Source organism: Erpetoichthys calabaricus, chromosome 5 (assembly GCF_900747795.2).
Source record: "Erpetoichthys calabaricus chromosome 5, fErpCal1.3, whole genome shotgun sequence".
NCBI lineage: Eukaryota > Metazoa > Chordata > Cladistia > Polypteriformes > Polypteridae > Erpetoichthys > Erpetoichthys calabaricus.
In genome coordinates, this window is record NC_041398.2 from 30,368,442 (window position 1) to 30,389,414 (window position 20,973).

At 42.1% G+C, this 20,973-nt stretch overlaps 1 protein-coding gene across 1 annotated transcript; it reads left to right on the forward strand.

The window, feature by feature from the left end:
* Positions 1–4,418: 4,418 nt before the first annotated feature.
* syt4 (synaptotagmin IV) lies at positions 4,419–20,394 on the forward strand. The gene is made up of 4 exons (XM_028801431.2): positions 4,419–5,010; positions 8,368–9,203; positions 15,172–15,292; positions 19,294–20,394. The coding sequence occupies exons 1-4, from the start codon at positions 4,977–4,979 to the stop codon at positions 19,599–19,601; spliced, it is 1,299 nt and encodes a 432-aa protein (XP_028657264.1). The 5' UTR covers positions 4,419–4,976; the 3' UTR covers positions 19,602–20,394.
* Positions 20,395–20,973: the final 579 nt, after the last annotated feature.

The window sequence follows — 20,973 nt, forward strand, 5'->3', positions numbered from 1 at the left end:
CACTCAGTCTCTCGAGAGCCCTGATCAGAGCTTCCATTGTCTCATCTTCAAGATAAACACAAATATAATTTCAGATTGATTGCGTCATGTAGGAATTTGAAGAGACATGAAATGAGCTTTTATTGAATGTAGTGTGTTTGACCACTTAATGATGCTGGCACAATGAACAGTTCAAGTGAGCTAGAAATGTTTTGCTGCTGATTTTCATTTGTACTCAGCGTCTGATGCTGCAGAGACACCATTCCTCATGTGAGCTCTAGGGGTGGCCACTGGCCCCAGTATGGTTGAGCTTCCATGCTCCAAACTGTCCATTACAATATACAGAATATTAATTGGCACAATAGAACTAGGGTGATTATCATTTGTTCTCTACAGAGTTTAAGATACGTATCCAGTCCTGCTCTGGCTCCTGCCTCTGTGCGGTGTGCATCTTCTCAACAGGTCTTTGTCAATTTTCCTTCCACGTCACTCCAAAGATAGATGGATAGTCGACTCAAAATTAATCTATGGTTTACAAGGTTTGTTGTTTCCTTCATAACTTCTTGTGTGCCAGATAGATTTTGTGATGCCGATTTTCCCATTATGCAAGCTTTCAATAAACGGATAATTTTGTAATATAAAGGAAACATATGAGAACAGTGGCCACTGAAACACATTCAGTACTTGAGGTACAACTGGAATATGTGCGGTGATCTGGCAGTGGTTGCAATTTTACTCGGTCTGCAACCCGGATACACCAAGTACTGTTGTTTTCTTCGTGAGTGGGACGACCGAGCAAGAGATCCCCATTACAGTAAGACCCTGTTTAACGCTACCTTGATTTGATATAATGCTATTTGTTTCAAACCCTAAAAAAGTGCTACATTTATGATGATTCATTATAACCCTACTATGCTTGGATAAAGCCCAAATGAATGAGCGAAAGGCACTGATTTTGAATGAAGCGCAACCCCCTTCGATAGACAAAGCAATCTACACAACATACGAATTACTGGAGAAGTGGTAAGTGCAGATACAGAAGCTTCTACAGCATTCCCAACAACTTTAAAAGCCATAATTGAGCCAGGGAATTATCCTCCTGAATTGGTGTTTAATGCTGATGACACAGGTTTATTTTGGAAGAAAATGCCACACCGCACTTTTAGATCACACGAAGGGAGGCGAGCACTAGGATTCAAAGCTGCACAAGACCACTTAATACTTCTTTTGGGCAGAAACGCAAAAGGAGTTTTCAAATTAAAACCACTGGTCATATATCACTCCAAAAATCTCCAACAGCAACAAAAGGAATTTTCAAATTTAGTTCCCCTGTGATTGGGGAAGTTAGTAGAAAATCATGGATCACTATAAACATTTGGTTTGCAACACATTTTTTTCCATCCGTAAAGTGTTACTGTGGACTTAAAAAAATAGAGCAAAAGCATTGCTACTGATTGATAATGCACCAATTCATCCCACACACTTAGCCGACTTAAAAGCTTGAAGCAGATTATGTACCACCCAATACTACTTCGATAATCCAGCCCATGGATCAGGGAGTCAGATCAAATTTTAAGCCGATATGAGTGGTGGCTCTGAGGCTAAGGATCTGCGCTGGTATCCAGAAGGTTGCCGGTTTGAATCCCCGTCACTGCCAAAAGAGATCCTACTCTGCTGGGCCTTTGAGCAAGACCCTTAACCTGTAATTGCTCCAGTGGTGCTGTACAATCTCTGACCCCAAGGCATATGCAAAAACTAACAAATTCCTAATACAAGAAATTATATAGGGCGAAATAAAGAACAAAAAAAAATATATTGTCTTTGTCACACATTTCAAAAGCTTATTGAAAAATCAGAAGGCACAAATAAGCAATTTTGGAGGAACTATAATACCGTAAATGCTGTTGAAAGCATTAAAGTCCCATATTCCTATTTACTGTGTGTTAAAATGACTCTGTTTAACACTGTTTTGTTTAGTGCTTTGTTTTTTTAGGAATGCATCCTGAGTGTTAACTGGGGTGTTACTGTACGTGTTAAAGGACTGCCCCCCCCCACCCCCAAAGGAAATTGGTTCCAGGGCAGAAGAATGTTGTACATGACCCAATGGATGATCCAAAGAACGTATTTCTTCCAAACTCGGGCTAATGGAAAACTTTGTTAAGACAATGAATGAGCATCATGAAGCCTTTGCATACTTTTCATACATATCAGTAATGCCAAGATAAAAGAAGGTTTTTCGTTGGCACACAAAAATAAAAAAAGTGACGAAGGATAGTCATTTTGATGGCCTTCTGTAGGGTGCTGAATGTGTCATATGGTCCACCTTTAAGAATCTAATTTCTAACTTTCTGGGCAACTACAAGGCACCAAACTATGTTGAACAGGTAGACAAGTTCGTGAACTTGAACACGTCAGTGAACATACATTTCCTTCATTCCCACTTGAACTTCTTCCCAGTCAACCTTGGCATCGTCTGTTTCACCAAGGCTTTGCCATCATGGAGGAATGCTACCAGAGAAACTGGAAGACTATTGTTGAACACTGATACACCAAGCATCGGACAGTGACTACAAACAAAAATCTGCAGAAAAACATTTCTAGTTTTCTTTCGTGTTGCTTACATTGTAACATCGTAGCGTAGGCCTATGCCGCTGGAGACGTTACAATGTTAAATGTGTAATTGCAGTTTTCTTGAAACGCCTTCATGAAACTGAAATTACAAATACATATTTGTGTTCAGTGTGTAAAAATCTATTGGTTTCACTAAAATTGTAGAAGAAACAAGATTTTCCATAAAATTGGTTGTCCAGTGATCCATAATGTTATAATTTGGTGGAATGGCACACTCTTCAGCACTTTTATTGCACCAAATGCTTCCAGGATTACCTGACCAACAAGTAGAAGATTGTGAGGCTTGAAAGCTGTGTGTCCAAGATGGTGCTGTGTAATATGTCGCATCCCAGGGAACCATCCTGTTTTCCTTGCTTTTTCCCCAATTCACAACAAACTTGCAGTTCAATACCAGTTTTGCTATCTACAGACATTCTCAGAGGACTCCTCCATCACAGGATGCATTGATAACGGAGATGAGTCGGAGCACAGGAATCAGGATCGTCTTGACATATGAGGACAATGGGCTCTGGCCAGGGGCCCCAGGCCAATGGATGCCCACACTGTTTTTGATGCCTATGTGTCTTTCTGTTTTACTATTAAATCTGAGGCCCCAGTGCACTACTTTCCCAGGGACCTATGATGCCGGTAAGGTGGCCCTGAGGCTGGTGGAGAACTTTGTCTCATGATACAGGGAGAACCACCTGCAACTCAACATCAGCCTGACAAAAACAGTAACTAGTGAATTTCTGGCATATCAAGGGGATCCTGAGACCACTCATCACCCAGGGGGAGGAAGCAGAGGTGGTGCAGAGCTACAAGTACCTGGGGGTCCATATGAACATCAAACTGGACTGGTCTGACAAACATAATGTCTCTGTAAAGAAGGGTCAGGACAAACTGTATTTGCTGAGTCTTTCGATGTGTGCAGCAAGCTGCTGAAGATGTTTAACCAGTCCATTGTATCCCGTGTATTGTTCTATCCTGGGGAATGATGCAAAACAAAGAAACAAACTTTTCAGAAATGCCTGCTCCACAACAAGACTGGCTGTGGAGGCTGATGTAGAAAAGAGTTATGGTGGAAAAACTGGATGCCATCATGAACAATTCGGCTCATCCCCACCAGGTGGCGCTTTCTTGATTACTTTCAGCCACAGGCTCATACCGTTGTGGTGTAATAAGAAATGTCTCTGGGAATCTTATAGGGCTGCTCCCATCAGGCACTTCAGTGCTTCCTCTTGACATCCCAAACTTTATTCCAGACAAAAGCAATTGGAAATGGTTTAAACTTCAATTTACTCCTTTTGTTTATTAGGATAATATTTATTGTATTATGTTTTTACTCCATTGTCTTATATTGTACTTTGTGTCGGTATCTGTGTATCATGATTCAGGAATAATAAAGTATATCTAATTTGATTTAAGCAAACCTTAAGTCAGAAAACTGGCAATGGTAAAGTAAAATGCGTGCTAAAAGCAGTGTGGTGTTCTGGATAAGGCTTTGGACTTCACACTTGGAAGTTGTGGGTTCAAATCCAACTACTGTGTAACCAGGAGTAAGTCACTTTACCTGCCTGTGCACCAACTGGAAAAGCAAATTTTTTTTTTACGAATTGTATGTCAAATGTAAGTTGATTTGGATAAAGGCATTAGCCGAATAAGTACTGTATCTGTTAATGGAGTACTGCCAGGTGCCCTCGACGTCCTTAAGCCATTTAGAAGATCTTAGTCGCCACCCTTCACGGTACGTCCTGGTGTCTCCCGCGGTATAATCGGTCACCGAGAAGAAGCGCCGCCCAGAGAGGCTTAAACTACTCTCCCGGTGAACAAGCTCCTGCGGATGATACGATCGTTTGGCAGACTATCGAATCTCAATGCTCTTTTGAGTGAATTTGCAGAGATTTGCGTCACCAACTAGGGCGGAGCCCTTTGTGCTCATAACTACATTTATTTTACGGCTGCGATTTCTGTCCTAGTTTTGTCATTATGTATATTCTTGTCAACGCCGTCAGTGCAACACCTATCGCTTGGGTTTAATTTAACGCAACAAGAAATTTTAAAACAAAACGTACACGTACACACACTCTGCAAAAAAGGGACTCAGTAATTTTCCAGATCAGGTTTCTTGCCTAGACTGAGTCGGCCCCAGACTGGCTGAGTGCGAACAGTCCAGCCGAGCCAATCGAGAAGTTCCTCCGAGGAAAGGCGGTGACCGGAGCTCCGGTGACGTAATTACTGAGTCACGCTGCGTCCTGCGAGTCGGTCAGCAACAGCCAAGGCAGCGCCAGCGAGCGAGCGGCACAACGAGACAGCGCCCTAAGCAGCAGAGACGAGGCAACGTGGTCAGCGGCGTGCGATTTCAGCACCTTGGACAGAGATCCGCGATTATGGCGCCGGCAACTGGGGACGAGGCGCAGCTCGGTGAGGAGTGTGGGGGACTGCTGTGTGGGAGCGACGGCTGAACCTTTGCACATCAGTTTGTGTGTGGGAGAGAGAGAGTCGTAGTGTATCAGTGGATGCTATAAGGAAAGAGTTAATGTGTGTGTGTGTGTGTGTGGATGGGTGGGTGTTCAATGTGTGCACTTGAGGAGCATTACAGCTCGCCATATCCGATTCACGGCTGATTGTTTAATGACAGAATGTTTGAAACGGCGTATAGCAAAACAGAAATTAGCAGTGCGTGCCTATATTTAAAGAATGGGTCTTCCTTGTGTGTTACATGTGCACATGTGAGTGTGAAGAAGCAGGTGTCTTTGTCTGTTTGTACAAGATGGAGTGAATCTATCTGCTTGACCGGGGGCCACTGAATGAGCACTTTCCAGTCATTGTGTGTATGTGTTTGAGAAAAAAGTTTTAAAAATACCCCTGTGTGTGAGAGTCAGAGGAAGAGAAAATGGAGTACAGTATGTGTGTGCCTGTGCCTTCCAGAAGGACTGTTATGGGCGAGGAGGGGGTGGAGTGGGAGGAAATATTTACTGAGGTGGAAAGGTATATAACTGTTTTAGTTCGGTGTACCTTCACACGCATCGTTGAATTCCTGTTTTTATTTATTTATTTATTTTTTTGTTTTGCCTTGAGAGCTCTGTCCTCTTTCACTCCTACACTCCGGAGAGCCAGCAGCTGTCACAGTATTTCTCTGCCTGCCTCTTTTCTACATTTTAAACTCCCAGCAACCACCTTAAGCTGCTTGACTCCTTGGAGAAATTTCAACCATGATAGAATATGCTCTTCACATAGATATTCCTTGTGAAATGGGCGTATAAAATCATTTTTGTCATTCCATCGCCTTCTCCGGGGTGTGTGTTTTTCTTTTTCTGATGCATATGGAGGAATGTGAAAATTAGGGGCTGAGAAGGTGAGTGGCCCACTCATTGAGGGTGTTTTGGAAGGCAGGAAGAAAGGCCAACCCTTGGCTTAAGGCATCCAGAGGCATAAATGCATGTGCATGTAGTGTTTACATGGCTTCCCGGTGGCTCTGTCTTCATTCTTTGTTTTTCTAGAAAGCAGACAATGAGACTCAAGGTGGGGCTCTTGTTTCTTTGTTATTGTTTATGACCGAAGGTGGCTGGTGCTGCCAAATACCGGGGGCTGCAGCCCAGAGAGTGGGAGTTCTAAAACGTGAACGTGGACGTCATATCTGCTATCAGCTATCCTGAAAGACACACCCGTTTCTAGTTAGACATTCATGTCTTAGTAAGTGTCTCAAACAGCACAGGATCTTAACACATTACACAAACATAAAAGGGGATGGCAACAGGGAACAGATTGATATTTACTCAGTTCTAAAGCTTAACATTCTCAGACATGATTTATTCAATTTAGAGCCTGTCCCATCAGAGAGCAACCTTGGGGGGTACCAGCCTGTTGTAGGGGTCCACTTTTGAATGCACCCACATATGGGTCACCTATAGTTGCCATTTGATTTAAAATACTGTACATGCATTTGTAGATGTGGGAAGAAAATGACAAAAATGCCTGCAGACATGGAAAGAAGGGCGTAACCTCCTTGTAGACAATGGCTGAACTTGAAGATTCTCAGCTAGGACGCTGAGTCTGGGGAGGCAGCAGCACTCACCACTAAACCGCTAGGTCACCTTGTTTCTGCTAGTCAGTATTATTTATTTTCTTTCTCTAAGAGTGAAGCTTTTGCATTAAGGGAAACACAACGAAAATGACCCACGTTCTGATTTCTGCCTAAACTAATCAGTCAGTCAGGCTTTAATGGTGGTAGCCTGCTAAAGTGTTTTCTAAGAGGACTATCATTTATCTGCTTGTAGGCAAACTGACTGACATGCACATGAAAGGTCACTAAGGGGCTGGAGCCCACCCAGGACAGTGATAGAGCTCAGGACTGGTGCCAGTCCATCAGTGGGCACAGTCATATACATGCCAACACCGGGCCAAATGAGAGCCACCAATCAGCCAAACACACAATTTTTGGATTTGGATTACACAGGGTGGCACGGTGGCACAGTGGTAGCGCTGCTGCCTCGCCGTCAGGAGACCTGGGTTCGCTTCCCGGGTGAAGTTTGCATGTTCTCCCCGTGTCTGCGTGGGTTTCCTCCTGGTGCTCCGGTTTCCTCCCACAGTCCAAAGACATTCAGGTTAGGTGGATTGGTAATTCTAAATTGGCCCTAATGTGTGTGCTTGGTGTGTGGGTGTGTCCTGCGGTGGGTTGGCACCCTGCCCGGGATTGGTTCCTGCCTTGTGCCCTGTGTTGGCTGGGATTGGCTCCAGCAGACCCCCGTGACCCTGTGTTGGAAAATGGATGGATGGATTACACAGACATGTGGAGAATGTGAAAACTCCATATAGCCAGGGGCTGAAGGAGGATTTAAACTCCGTGTCACGGAAAACCACAGAGCAGCAGCATTAGTCACTGTGCCACCATAACATAAGCGATAAATTAGCCTTAAAGTTTCATTTACGGGGTTTGTTTGATAGCGATTATTTTCCCAGAGAAAGCCATTGTGTCAAGTTTTAAATACAGACCCTATCCATATGGAAGCACTTTTCACTCTTTGCATTGCTTTGCATGAAGGACAGAAATAAACTTCATGAATGAATGGTTACATATATAGTACTGCTGTTAAAAGTTAAACATTTTGCCAAAGCTGTCTAATAAAGAGGGCGGCATGGTGGCGCAGTGGGTAGCGCTGCTGCCTCGCAGTTGGGAGACCTGGGGACCTGGGTTCGCTTCCCGGGTCCTCCCTGCGTGGAGTTTGCATGTTCTTCCCATGTCTGCGTGGGTTTCCTCCCACAGTCCAAAGACATGCTGGTTAGGTGGATTGGCGATTCTAAATTGGCCCTAGTGTGTGCTGGGTGTGTTTGTGTGTGTCCTGCGGTGGGTTGGCACCCTGCCCAGGATTGGTTCCTGCCTTGTGCCCTGTGTTGGCTGGGATTGGCTCCAGCAGACCACCGTGACCCTGTGTTCGGATTCAACGGGTTGGAAAATGGATGGATGTCTAATAAAGATGCTAAAGTTATTGTTTAACCAGTCGCTTCATCTGTTTTAGTAAATGTAACCCAGATGTGTTGTATGTGAGCTATGCAAGAAAAAACAAATCAGCTTTTGTGATAAACAATATGGGATAGTGTTTGGTATAACACATTATATTAAAAATGCATCTATTAGCCTGCGGTTTACATTTGCCATTTATTTTAATTCATTTTTCTCCTCTTCTCACCAGACACGATTGTTTCAGTTTTATAATTATTAATCGTGTGCTCTTTTCCGAACATCTCCTTTACCATCTGCGTTTCTCTTTCTCGTTTCAGCCGAGGTGCCAGCAGCCGTGGGGCTCGTCAGCGTCTTCGGTCTGGTTTTCACAGTGTCTATCTTTGCCTGGATTTGCTGTCAGCGTAAATCTACCAAATCAAACAAAACACCGCCCTATAAGTTTGTCCACATGCTGAAGGGTGTAGACATTTACCCTGAGAGCCTAAACAACAAGAAGAAATTCGGAGCCGAGGAGAAGCAAGAACTGAACTCCAAAATTCCTTCTCCTGCCAGCGGTAAGCCCACCCTTCACTTAGACCTGGAAAAGCGAGACCTGAACGGCAACATCACCAAATCCCATCCCAAAGTGCGCAGCTCTCCCGACCTGGACATCCCCCTGTCCCATAAAGGCTTTTCCGAGGTGGGGAAGGAGCTGGTTACTCCCGAGGGGCTAATGGCCAACACAGATACTTCACCCCTCGAGAAAGCAAACCAGGAAAACAAACTTGGAATGCTGGTCTTTTCCATCGAGTACAACTTTGAGAAAAAGGCGTTCATTGTGAACATCAAAGAAGCTCACGGACTGTCGGCAATGGACGAGCAGTCCATGACTTCAGACCCCTATGTGAAAATGACAATCCTGCCAGACAAGAAGCACAGGGTGAAAACACGGGTGCTGCGCAAGACTTTGGACCCTTGTTTTGACGAGACATTCAGCTTTTATGGAATCCCTTACAGCCAAGTGCAAGACCTGGGACTGCACTTCATGATCCTGAGTTTCGACAGGTTTTCGCGAGACGATGTCATCGGTGAGGTCCTCGTTCACTTAGCCGGAGTGGACCTCTCTAAAGGCGCCATTGTGATGAACAAAGAGATCATTAAGCGCAGTGCTAAGGTAAGTCTGTTGGCCGATGGATCGTGGTATGAAAAGGAATTGAACGGCTCAAAAGGACATCAGAGTCACAGTCAGATTTTCATTGGCGCTTTGAAAATTTCAGTCCGTCAAGCATTAAATATTTTACAGAGATGTCATGGCGAAAACATGTACAGTTGAGAATAGTAGCAGTGGAAATATCATTTCATCATTTATCAATCGATGGACAAGTCAATCTGTCTTTTGCAGTGAAACACTCGTAATGAATATCATGATAAGCAAAAGTGTTTTGCTCAAATGGGTTAAAAATAATCAATAAACCCACTAATCAATCAATCGGTCAATCATTCATTGTTATATAGGCTGCATCTCTGAGATGAGTTGAGATCCATTATCTACTTTATGGTTGAGCTATTTTGGTTTACGATCAGTTAATCTTTATTTTATAGAGGTCTGGGCACAATACGCACTGTGCTGATATGATTTAGAAAAGACTTAAAGACAGTAATTCACAATATTTACATTGGAATCAATAAATAAATCGCAATAAGCACCATGATAATACATTAAGCGGTGAGCTGGCGCCCTGCCCGGGGTTTGTTTTCTGCCTTGCGCCCTGTGTTGGCTGGGATTGGCTCCAGCAGACCCCCGTGACTCTGTAGTTAGGATATAGCGGGTTGGATAATGGATGGATGGATGGATAATGCATTAAGAATTAAACTGGTCTGAAATGGATTCCTTAGCTACAAAACCATCAACTATAGCCAACAAATGTACAGAAGAATCAGGATTCTCAATGGCATAAATAATTTCCTTCAAAGTCATGCAATCAATCAGTAATTTGCATAGAAATAGAAAATTAGGCAAATGCAGGGCCCAGCAGGTTTCAATCTTTATGTCTTTTACTTTGCACAATACGTCTTACTTCTGTATTTATCTAACATTTTCAGGAGTGGACGCTGTCACAATGAGGCCTTTGCTCAAGCGCCTTTACTGTATTCTTCCAGTGGTGGCTACGGTTAGCTGTGACTTGACTAGTGGCTAAAATACAAGCTCCACAAGGGCACATTGCTCAAAAAGGTGGCAGCTGAAGAGCTACAGCGAGTGGTACATAGAAATGCACTGTAGGTGACTGAAATGACAAACCCATTGATGTATGTAGCAACTACGGCTTTTCTTCTTCAACCTGCCTCACCAAGATGAGTTCAGGTAGTGACAGCTGGTGGTGCCAAGCCAGGAATAGTGCGCAAGGGTCCTTATTCTTTCACACAACAACTAAAAGTGTTCAGAAGAAGTGCCATGCATGAGTGTGTCTCAGTAATTTCAGATTAGATATCTGGTTCAACCATTAGAGGAGAAGGAGGAAGCTCTCAACAGTGGACATCCTGGATCTGGATCCAAAACATAGACACAATTAAACAATACAAATATACAATAGAAAAATGTAGATATAATGTACATATACATATAGTGCAACATGCTCCAGCGGTACCACTTGATGAACTTTTTGAGTTCGTTTATAGCTCTTGGGATGAAACTCTTTCTGAGCCTCGAGGTCCTTGCAGGAAAGGCTCTGAAGTTTTTGCCAAATGGGAGAAGTTCAAATAGACTGTGGCAGGCCTGACTGGAATCCATGCAGGTGCTGGTGGCTTTCCTTACACAGCATGTGCTATAGATGTCCTCCAGGGGTGGAAGGTGTATCCCGATAATCCTCTGCGCTCTTGACACAACCCGCTGTAGAGCTTTCCGATCAACTGTAATACCTCACACAGATACAATAAACAGGCTAAAGTACTCTCAGTGCTGCAGTGGAGGCCAACTTCTTCAACAAGAAAAACAGCCTTAGCTATGCCTTCTCCAGCTGTGCTATAGTGTTAGCTGTCAACGAAAGGTCCCTGATGATACATATATATACATATAATTATGCATGGAAGTGTGTGTGTCTCTCCAGTCCGGAAGTACGAGGCTACAGCATTAAGGTGAAAGAACACGACTCTGTCACCAAAGTGAAACCACCGAGAAAAGAGAAACTCTCTTCACCGCTAATACACAAGTGAGGTGAGCTCATCGGCAAAACGAAACCTCCGAGGAGAGAAACTCACTTAGCCACTGATAGACAAAAGAGGCAGGCACGTCAGTAAAATTAATATATAAATATATGCATAGGTCTGATCACTATCTGATGTTTGGGTGGTCGACCAGCTGGCAGACATCCACCACGTCCTCTCAGTTGCGAGAAGCAGATCATAGACATTTTTTACAGTACCTGTCAAATAATACAAAGAGTTCATGACACATGTTTCATTCTTATTGGGGCTTGTCAGGTGTACACTCTTTTTCATCCTCTTAGGGGATTGAACCTCGGAAGTCAGCACTTGATGCGAAGCCCCAGATGTTGTGCCATGGCGGCTGGTTTACTGCTGGGACGAGACGTGACTTTTTCAGCGAGTTACTTTCATGTCCTGCGAGACGAGACTTTGTACCAAGAGATTTAACCACGCCTGTGGCCGTAAATAAAAGACAAAGAATAGATGACACTGTAGAATGTCGTAAAGAATTCAAAACGTTGGCACAATACACATGCAGAGCAGGTTACAGATAATGAAAACATTAGCGCAAACAAATGGAAATTATCCATCCATTCATCCATTTTCTAACCCGCTGAATCCGAACACAGGGTCATGGGGGTCTGCTGGAGCTAATCCCAGCCAACACAGGGCAAAAGGCAGGAAACAATCCTGGGCAGGGTGCCAACCCACCGCAGATGGAAATTATTACTTGGTGAAATAACGGAACAGCGAAAAGAGATTGAATATATTGTTCAGATTTAAACTTTAAGCCGGAGACTTGTAGATTGCCTAAATTCTGTTCAGGGAAAAGTAGTGTTTCTTCCTAATGAAGAGGCGTATCTGCAGGAATTTAAAGATTTGTTGTTTGATGAAAGTGAAATCCACAAACATGAGCGGCAGAGACATAAAGTGGCTGGAGCGTAGCGCAGGCCGGGAGGTTGACGATTGAAGCGAGCAGGGAGCGAAGCCCCCTAGTATATACACACATATATATATATATATATATATATATATATATAATATATATATATATATATATATATTGCTTCTGTACATACAATCTGAATCTCAGGTTGCAGGTGCCTAAGCCTGGCCTAACAGCCTTGGCCTTTAAGTAAATGCATGTTTAAATAATTGTGGTATAAAACAGGTGTAAATCCGGTGATGCTACTTAAAGCTTTACAGGCAGTGTGTTTAAAAAGGGACATTTTTGCTTTCCCATAAATACTTTTGTATTTGTGGTTATTTGTTGTTAAACCCACTCATTTTCCTGTTTGTTCTTATTAGCATTTTTTTAATTTGAATTTTCACATTTTCATTTAATTCTATCCTTAACATTTCCACTAACCTATTACCCCAAGGACATACAGAACAGATTAAGCTAAATATTGTGGCTAACTGATGAAGTGACTTCAGCATCCTCTTCATCATTGTAAGACAATATCCCAAATATGAACTGATGTAACATCTACTAATTAACTTCTCCATAGCAAACAGAATTCTGTAAACGCTTTACTGAAAATCCTGATTCAGGTTCGAGACATATGCAGAGTTGATAGGGTTCGATTGGCCCTGCTTTTTTGTCGAGCCATGTTCGTGTGATGGCGTAGCTATAACTAAGCATAAAGCTAAATAAAACAATGACTAAGTCACCTATTTCTTTTAGAAAAGTTAGCCTTGCAGAGTGATGTAGGGATCAGTGACAGTGGGTGGCATGTCAGAATGTAGAGTCATGGGTAGCCATCACAGACAACACCAGTGCCTTTCATATAAATCTACACATTGCTGCTTCTCTAGTGTACATGGCAAGCTGATAGTGACAATGAACTCAATCAGATAGAGCCAGATGAAGTGGCACATTCTGGTTTTATGTTTCATTGCACCTATTATCCATGAGCGACTCCATAAAGAACTTACCAGAGTTATCAGGTACACACTTCACTCACATCAGTGTCTCAGATCAATCAGTCCACCTCTATTTTATATTCAACTTTTCAAAGCAACCTAAAAGGAATGGTAACTTAATCAGTGCAAATGTTGTCAACCTTATCAACCTGTCAATGGCCACCAGAGAGTAAGTTGAGAAATGAAGGAGCTGAAGACTTTGATGCATTTCTCAAATGCAAACGTGTTGATAATCCTGTCACAAAAGTAAACAGCACACTAAATCTAAGAGAGGGTGCCAGCACTGCACATTCTCTAACGTGAGGCTACAGAATGAAACTACAAAGATGGCTGCTGACTTCCCATCACTCCTCCCTTCTTAACACATCAGTCAAGTATGGAAATGATTATTGTATGCTGTGCACTGGGATAGTGTTCACTATGAAAAGGGACATTATTAATTAAGGAATGGGCAGTATGTTTTTGTATAAATTGTTGTTAAACACATCATTTAATGGAGGGCCACTACGAAATAGTCACGTGGAGGCTTCCCATCCATAATTTTTAATGACAAAGTCCATTAATGAGCCACAGTATTTCACTCATTGATCCAAACTATTTTAATTTTCCAAGAACCTTTATATCGTGTTCAATAAAACCAGCAGATTTTCAATGAGCTACATTAATCAATCCATCTTCAACAAAGTGCCGACCCCAGAATAACTGGCCCATCATACTTAGGTACCATAACTCACTCAGTTTATGGGGTCAACCACTTCTCGATCACCAAATCATCTGTTTAGCCCTCAGTCGGCTGCTCGTCAGCCGCAGACCACGCTCTCCAATGGTGGCCACCTTATTTTCCTAATATTTCCAGTTTGAGCATATGGGGTAGCAAAAGAAAACCCATTTGGATAGAATGATAACGTGGCAACTCTGGAACGCAGATGGTAACTGAACTCAAGTTCTGGACTCATAAAGGCTGTGTGGCAATGGTATCCAACTAAAAAGTTAATTCAGCTCCTCAGCGTCCAAAGTTTGCAACGTTTTGCTTAATTTGCAGGTCCTGCCACATCTCAATTAACACTACTGCTAAGGCTAATGTGTCCATCTGTTTTGTGATCTTTCAGCTAAGAAAGACAGTGACGGACCCTAATCAGTGATGTATTTCATGTTGTTTAGCACTTGCAAGTAAGAATTTCACTGTAATCTGGACACACGACAACGATGACCCTACAAGTCTGTCATTATTGTTAGGGGGACATTGGCTAGTAAGAGGTTGCCACCATAGGTGGAGAGCAGACTTAAGTTCTCATCCCTAGGTAGTGGTGCCACCATATTGGAGGAGACCATCCTTAAGGTGCCCTGGTAGACCCAGTGCCACTGGTCCCACCTGGTCCTGTGCCACTAGGTGCTTCTGGAGGGGTCCTTTCTACTTCTGCAATCCTAGCTGCTTCTTGCCCACCTTGCACCCCCTTACAATGTACTGTATACTCCATTATAGTGATCACTAATGAAAACAGTTAACAGAAGAAGAGTAGCATTTTGAAAAACTTGATTAAAATGTCTCTCAAATGCATTTAATCATTTTGTCTTCTTGTTTGGTTTATCTTCTTAGCATATTATCCTGTTGGTTGTTCATGTCTTTCTCTCTGCGTCAGTTGTCTATTAGAAAAGAAAATTAAAGTTACAAGTGTAAGGCATTCACAGGAGTAGGAGGTGGGAATAAAAAGCATTTATCGAGAGAGATGGGGACATTGAGGAAAATTTAAGGAGGACATATAAGGCACACAGTGAGAGATGGTTGGAAGGATAAAAACACTTCCTTGCTCCTTGATCAATTATTTAGACGATAAAACAAAATCCTGATTGGAATAAAATCTTTTTTGTGTGTTTGCCAAAAGTGACATTTTGAAAACCGCAAGTATGTCCTTGAGAATATTCAACTGCGTAGCACTCTAGAAAAAGCCATCAGAGGCCAGCTGCCCCCTTGTGAAGCCATCCACTCAGTTCTCGTGTTGTTCTTTGCCTTTCAGAAGTCAACGGGCCGCGGAGAGCTGCTGGTGTCCCTCTGCTACCAGTCCACCACCAGTACACTGACAGTGGTCGTGCTGAAGGCTCGTCATCTGCCCAAAACGGAGTCATTGGGATTGTCAGGTAGGCCACCGGGTGGATGACATGTCTGCAGAGTTGCTTCAGATAGGTTGGCAGGTAAAATTAAAAACCACACTGTTAGCATTTTATTTCAAACATGATATTTTAAAACTTGCTGGGCAATAAGCTTATAGTAGGCACTTCCTCGTTTATTCGTATAAATAGTTCATCAAAACTCATTCAGTTTTGTGCTTTTGTGAATTAACTTGGTCAGTTTTGTGATGCAGGGCTCACAAAAATACAAGAAGCAGGTCTCAAACTCAAAATCAGGCCTATAGTACAGATTGGCTTGAAAAATAAGAGTAAGCCAGGCCCTGAAATTGAAGAAAAAGGCTTGTGATCCACATCCACAAATAGGGCAAAACCCTCTAAAACTCAAAAAGAAAGAGGAGAACTGTGAAAAACCCTGGCCCAAAGGTACAGATCCCTGTAACAGTCGTGACATTTAAAAAGAATTAAAAAAATAAATGAAAAATGACGCTTTGAAATGTAAGCTAGTCCAAATAAAAATCAAAAAAGCATAACCAATAATAAGAATGGAGCGTTACAAAAAACAGAATAATCAAAATAAGAACTTTCAAAGTTTGAAAACATAAAGGGAATCTGGAAATGAAAACCAAATCATACAAGCAGTAGCTAATGTCTCCATTTTGGGCTGCAGCTTCTCGGACCTTTATAGAGACTCAAGGCAGTCCCCCTTTAGGCTCATTCTATAAAGGACATGGAAAAATATTAGCACAATCAATATAAAGTTTATCTAACCTAATAAAATAATACATATCTCTCTCTATATAAAATCCAATGTCTGTCTGTCTGTATGTCTGTCCGCTTTTCACGAGAGGACTACTTAATGGATATAATTTGCTTGAACATTCTGGTTGATTTTGCAACCTCTCTCATCATGCTAAGAATCATAGTTCACTTGCGATACCGATTTATTTGCTTGAATCCAAGAGAGACGCAGCGGGCCAAGGTGGGGGGGGGGGGGGGGGGGGGGGGGGGGGAGGGGGGGGGGGGGGGTATGGTTAGGGCCCTCCTCACTCATGTGCCAGCCTCGGAGCGCACCTTACCTCTGCTTAGCTAGCAAATGAGAGAACTACTTAATGGATTTAGATCAGGTTTTTTCTATAATTTGCTTGAACATTCCAGTTGATTTTACGAATTCTCTCATATATATATTTGCGCTAATCCGAGACAGAGGCTGCAGGACGAGGGGAGGGGGAAGCATGACATCAGGAGTAGGGAGTCGGCCTACCTCTGCGTTTTGGAGTGTACCCTTCCTCCGTTTAGCTAGTGATACCTGATTGTTTATTGATTTTTAAAGTTTGTCCTGTTTCACTACTACGCGGGTGGAGCCACTGGGGAAGGCTAGTTATTAATCAATAAGACAATACTAATTATGTAATACAAAAAGATACAAAACAAAAGTATGTTCAATAAAAAAAATAAAAAATAAAAAAAATATAATATATATAATATATATATATATATATATATATATATATATATATATATAAACAAAACTAAAGTTGGGTTAGAGCCTTGTTTAAGCCATGACAGTCAGACTACGTGGATTCTACAAATATGTTCAGTGCTTTTGAGTGAACCTGCGGTGGGCTGGCACCCTGCCTGAGATTTGTTCCTGCCTTGCGTCCTGTGTTGGGTGGGATTGGCTCCAGCAGACCCCCATGACCCTGTAGTTAGGATATAGCGGGTTGGATAATGGATGGATGGATGGATTTTGAGTGAACAAGGGCAATAAACAACCATGTAACTCTCATAAACCTGCTTGATGTAGTTTTGGGTCATTTGGACAGCAAGTGGGGAAAATGGTAAGGCTGGATGACGAGATGGACGAGACAGAATCAAAGTTATTCATTCTAGAGAGGTTCTTAATATACCAAACTTATATCACAATATGAAAACTGAAGAACAAAAATGAGGAGACATACAAGAGTTTCTCTTCTTGCATGCTAAGTGTTATCACAAAACTTGTTTGTATCCAGAATCTTGGACAAGCAGAAAGTGCATAACTTTCATTTTTATATTATTGTGATAGTGATTTCATGTGCCCTGACTTCTCGTTGTCATCAGGAAAGCATTCACCAAAAATATCAGCACCCATTAGGAGACAAAATGACAGAACATCAAAATGCAAAAAAATGTGAACTACTTCAAATTTACATCATACCAACAAACTAAAAGAATTAATACCACCTACTGCAAAACCTCCATGAGAAAGTAAAAATAAAAAGAAACAAGAATATCCATCCACCCATCCATTATCCAACCTGCTATATCCTAACCACAGGGTCACAGAGGTCTGCTGGACCCAATCCCAGCCAACACAGGGCGCAAGGCAGGAAACAAACCCCGGGCAGGGCGCCAGCCCACCACAGGAAACAAGAAAATGCATTAAATTAACTTGGAGAAAAAATATATTGTATTTCAATCCATTAGTGATAAAAGACAAATAAAGATTCATTATTGCCTGATGCAAGAAATCAAAAAGCCGCATAGTTGGCAGATCCCAACCTGCTCACCAGGGGGAGCTCTTATGTACTCTATTGTAGCCTCTGGTGTTGCTCTCCTAAGTGCCACAAAGAAAAACCAAAAGCAGTAACAGGCCTCAAAAAGCCCCATAAAAGGCCAAGTCAGCTCTAATTTGGGGAGAGAGTCCACTTGAAAGGGCCTCACCCAAAGGTTGTCTATCCCCAAACTGGAAAAAGCAGGCTTTCAGGGTGGCATAGGCCCAAAAACTGGGCCAAGGCTTTTACAGTTCAAGAAATGTTACAATAAGCTGCAATAAAAAAAATTAAGAGTGGGAAAAACTGGAAAAAAAAACATTTATTGTATGGAATTTAAAAAGTGGCACAAAAAAGCAATGCAGAAAAAAATAAGGCACAAATAAGTTTTGCCTAAAAGGAAAACCTGAAGCAAACAAAGACAGAACACAATATCTTAAAACGAAGCAGGGGTTGAAGCTAATAAATCTGAACAAGAATCACAAGTGGACCACGGAAATCACCAATAAACAATGTCAAAAGCTGAAGTGAGATCTACAGGGTGGGTCTGAGCCCCTAGCTGCATTATTAGATGGCCATGCCTACATACAGGAGCTCTACATGCAGGAGACGGGGCAGCTTAAAATAACAAAGAAAGCTAAGGCATAGGTAGAATAATTAATAAGCAACACAATACTAACTAAATAAAACCATAATTTATAAGACTGTGAAAATTATATTTAAATAGCAACAAAAAGAATAAATTAACATGAAATAAATATGAGCCAAGCCTTCTGTACTGTAACAAATGTGTGCATGTCCCTTGGCCTTCACAATTTGATGGAAAGCACAGATAGTGCAGCGACGTCACCAGCTAAAATCACATTCAGGTATACGGCCCCAGGTTGGACTGAACTGGGTGGTAGCATAGAGATGTGTGCAATGTGTGCATGCCCAGTGTAGGCAAACATCTACATCATATGTGTTTTTGATCATTATGATGTGAGTGGCGATGCTTTCATAAGCGATGTGAAAACACTAGTGTGGATTGAGATTATTGCTGTTTAAAAGTAGCTTTTTAAATGAAAACACAGTTGATGTAGACTTAAAGACTTGCCATTATTCAACCTGACAACAGAAACCCAGAGATGTTACGTATATTTTTACACATCAATGAGACCCAATGTGCAAAAATACTCTTGAGCAACATTGGGGAGTTCATGAGACTGCAGTTTTTTTTCTGAAACAAAGTAAACCAACAGGCCTTACTTGAACCCATCTCATTGAATCTCTTCAAAAATCTTGACGTTTTCATCACACAGCTCCATGTGATGCTCTAATCAAAGAATAATCCTGAAAAACATTAGCAGAACAGAAGGAAATTCAGTCAGTATTTCTTGTATATAATGCAGTTCATAATAAGCACCAATCAAAACTAGTTGAATGGCCTGCTCCCGAGTGTAGCACAATGTCTTATTCTTCCTCTTCTGTTCTTTCCAGATCCCTATGTGAAAGTGAACCTCTATCAGGGGCAGAAACGGGTGTGCAAGAAGAAAACCCACGTGAAGAAATGCTCGCCAAATCCCGTTTTCAATGAGCTCTTCGTCTTTGACGTGCCTGCTGAGGGTGGGCTGCAGGACACCAGTGTGGAGCTTCTGCTTCTTGATTCTGACCGGCTGTCCCGTAATGAAGTGATTGGCCGGCTGCGGTTGGGCGCGAACGCAGAGGGTACTATTGGCGAGCACTGGAGGGAGATCTGTGAGCACCCCAGGAGACAAATTGCCAAGTGGCACACCCTGAGTGATTAGTAGCCGCTTGGGCCAAGCAGGCCCTGCCCACTGTCGGCTGGACAAGCATGGGCTCCTGTTACGGGAGTTACATTCAGATCATGCAATTGAGTTCGGTGTTGTGAGGAGCCTCCTGTGCATCTGACCGACTTTGATCCAAAGACAGTCTGGACATTCTCATGTCATCACCTTCATATGTCTCTCTTTCTCTCTTTCTTTCTCTCTCTCTCTCTTTCTATATATATATATATATGTCTGATAGTTATATCGTGAACTGTTGTTGCCACGAGCCTCCTTTATAATATAAAGCTGTAAACTCCAGCTCATCATTTTCTATCAATGCAATTGTTCAATAATTTATTCTTTTATCCCTTGGCTATTTTTACTTTTTTATTTATTTTCTTTTTGGCTGTGATTTTGGTAAGAAAAGTGTTTTTGTGATGTTGCCTGCCAGTTGGAATACAGCCTTAATGTGACGGGTTAATGCAGAGTCTTGATGTGAACTGTTCACAGTCAAAGCTCACGCAGTTTGCAGCTCACTCCTCCTCAGAATCAAGGAAGGCCAAGCTGAGAGCAGAGCCACAAGAGGCACAATTTATTTAGAATTTTAATCGAAAGGCAATGTTCCAGGTAAAAATGGGTGAGCAGCTGCGTGCGCGGTCACACTTCTAAATGGTTCACATCAACACTCTTAGTCAAAAAAAAAAAAGACGTGGGAATTGAGAAAGATGGTGGGCCGACACATTGCTTGAATGAAAATATGTTGATAACCTTGCCACAAGAAGTGAAATAAAAAGCACACTGAGTACGAGAATGGATGAGCATGTTCTCTAAATTGGGGTTTATATCAGTAAATTAAATGGTTGGTCAACTAATCAGTTAAAAAAATCCATGAAACAACTAATTGATCAAGCAAACTATTATTATTACTTGTCATTTGGCTGACTCCTTCATCCAAGGTGACCTACAACATTTAGTTTGGAGCACAGGTAGGTAAAACGACTTTCTCACGGTCTCACGATACTATTAGTGGGATTTGAACATCAGGGTTTGAAGTCCAAAGTCTTAACTGACTACGCCCCACTGCCTGCGTATACTGTGTTCAGGCTAACCAATTCATAAAATAATCAAATAATCAAATAATCAACGAATCAGTTTGTACACAGTGCATTTGCACATAGATTGTGTTAAGGCACTCTTGAAGTTCACCTCAATTTCAATTTTTTTAAAATCTTGCTATAAAGGATATGCTATCACTTTTTAAGCCAATCACCTTCTTTGTTGTCCTCCCAACAAGGACACCTGCTCCTCCATCATGTCAACATGACACATGACAAAATGAGCCTTGAAAGGGTGACTGAGAGCCTCCTCGGCTCACTCTGTCATTGTGACA

Bases quoted from the DNA above. Each gene is read 5' to 3' on its own strand.
- syt4 (XM_028801431.2), top strand. From the start codon at position 4,977: ATGGCGCCGGCAACTGGGGACGAGGCGCAGCTCG. The intron at 5,011-8,367 runs GTGAGGAGTGTG...TTCTCGTTTCAG, and splicing joins TGGGGACGAGGCGCAGCTCG to CCGAGGTGCCAGCAGCCGTG. The intron at 9,204-15,171 runs GTAAGTCTGTTG...TTTGCCTTTCAG, and splicing joins TCATTAAGCGCAGTGCTAAG to AAGTCAACGGGCCGCGGAGA.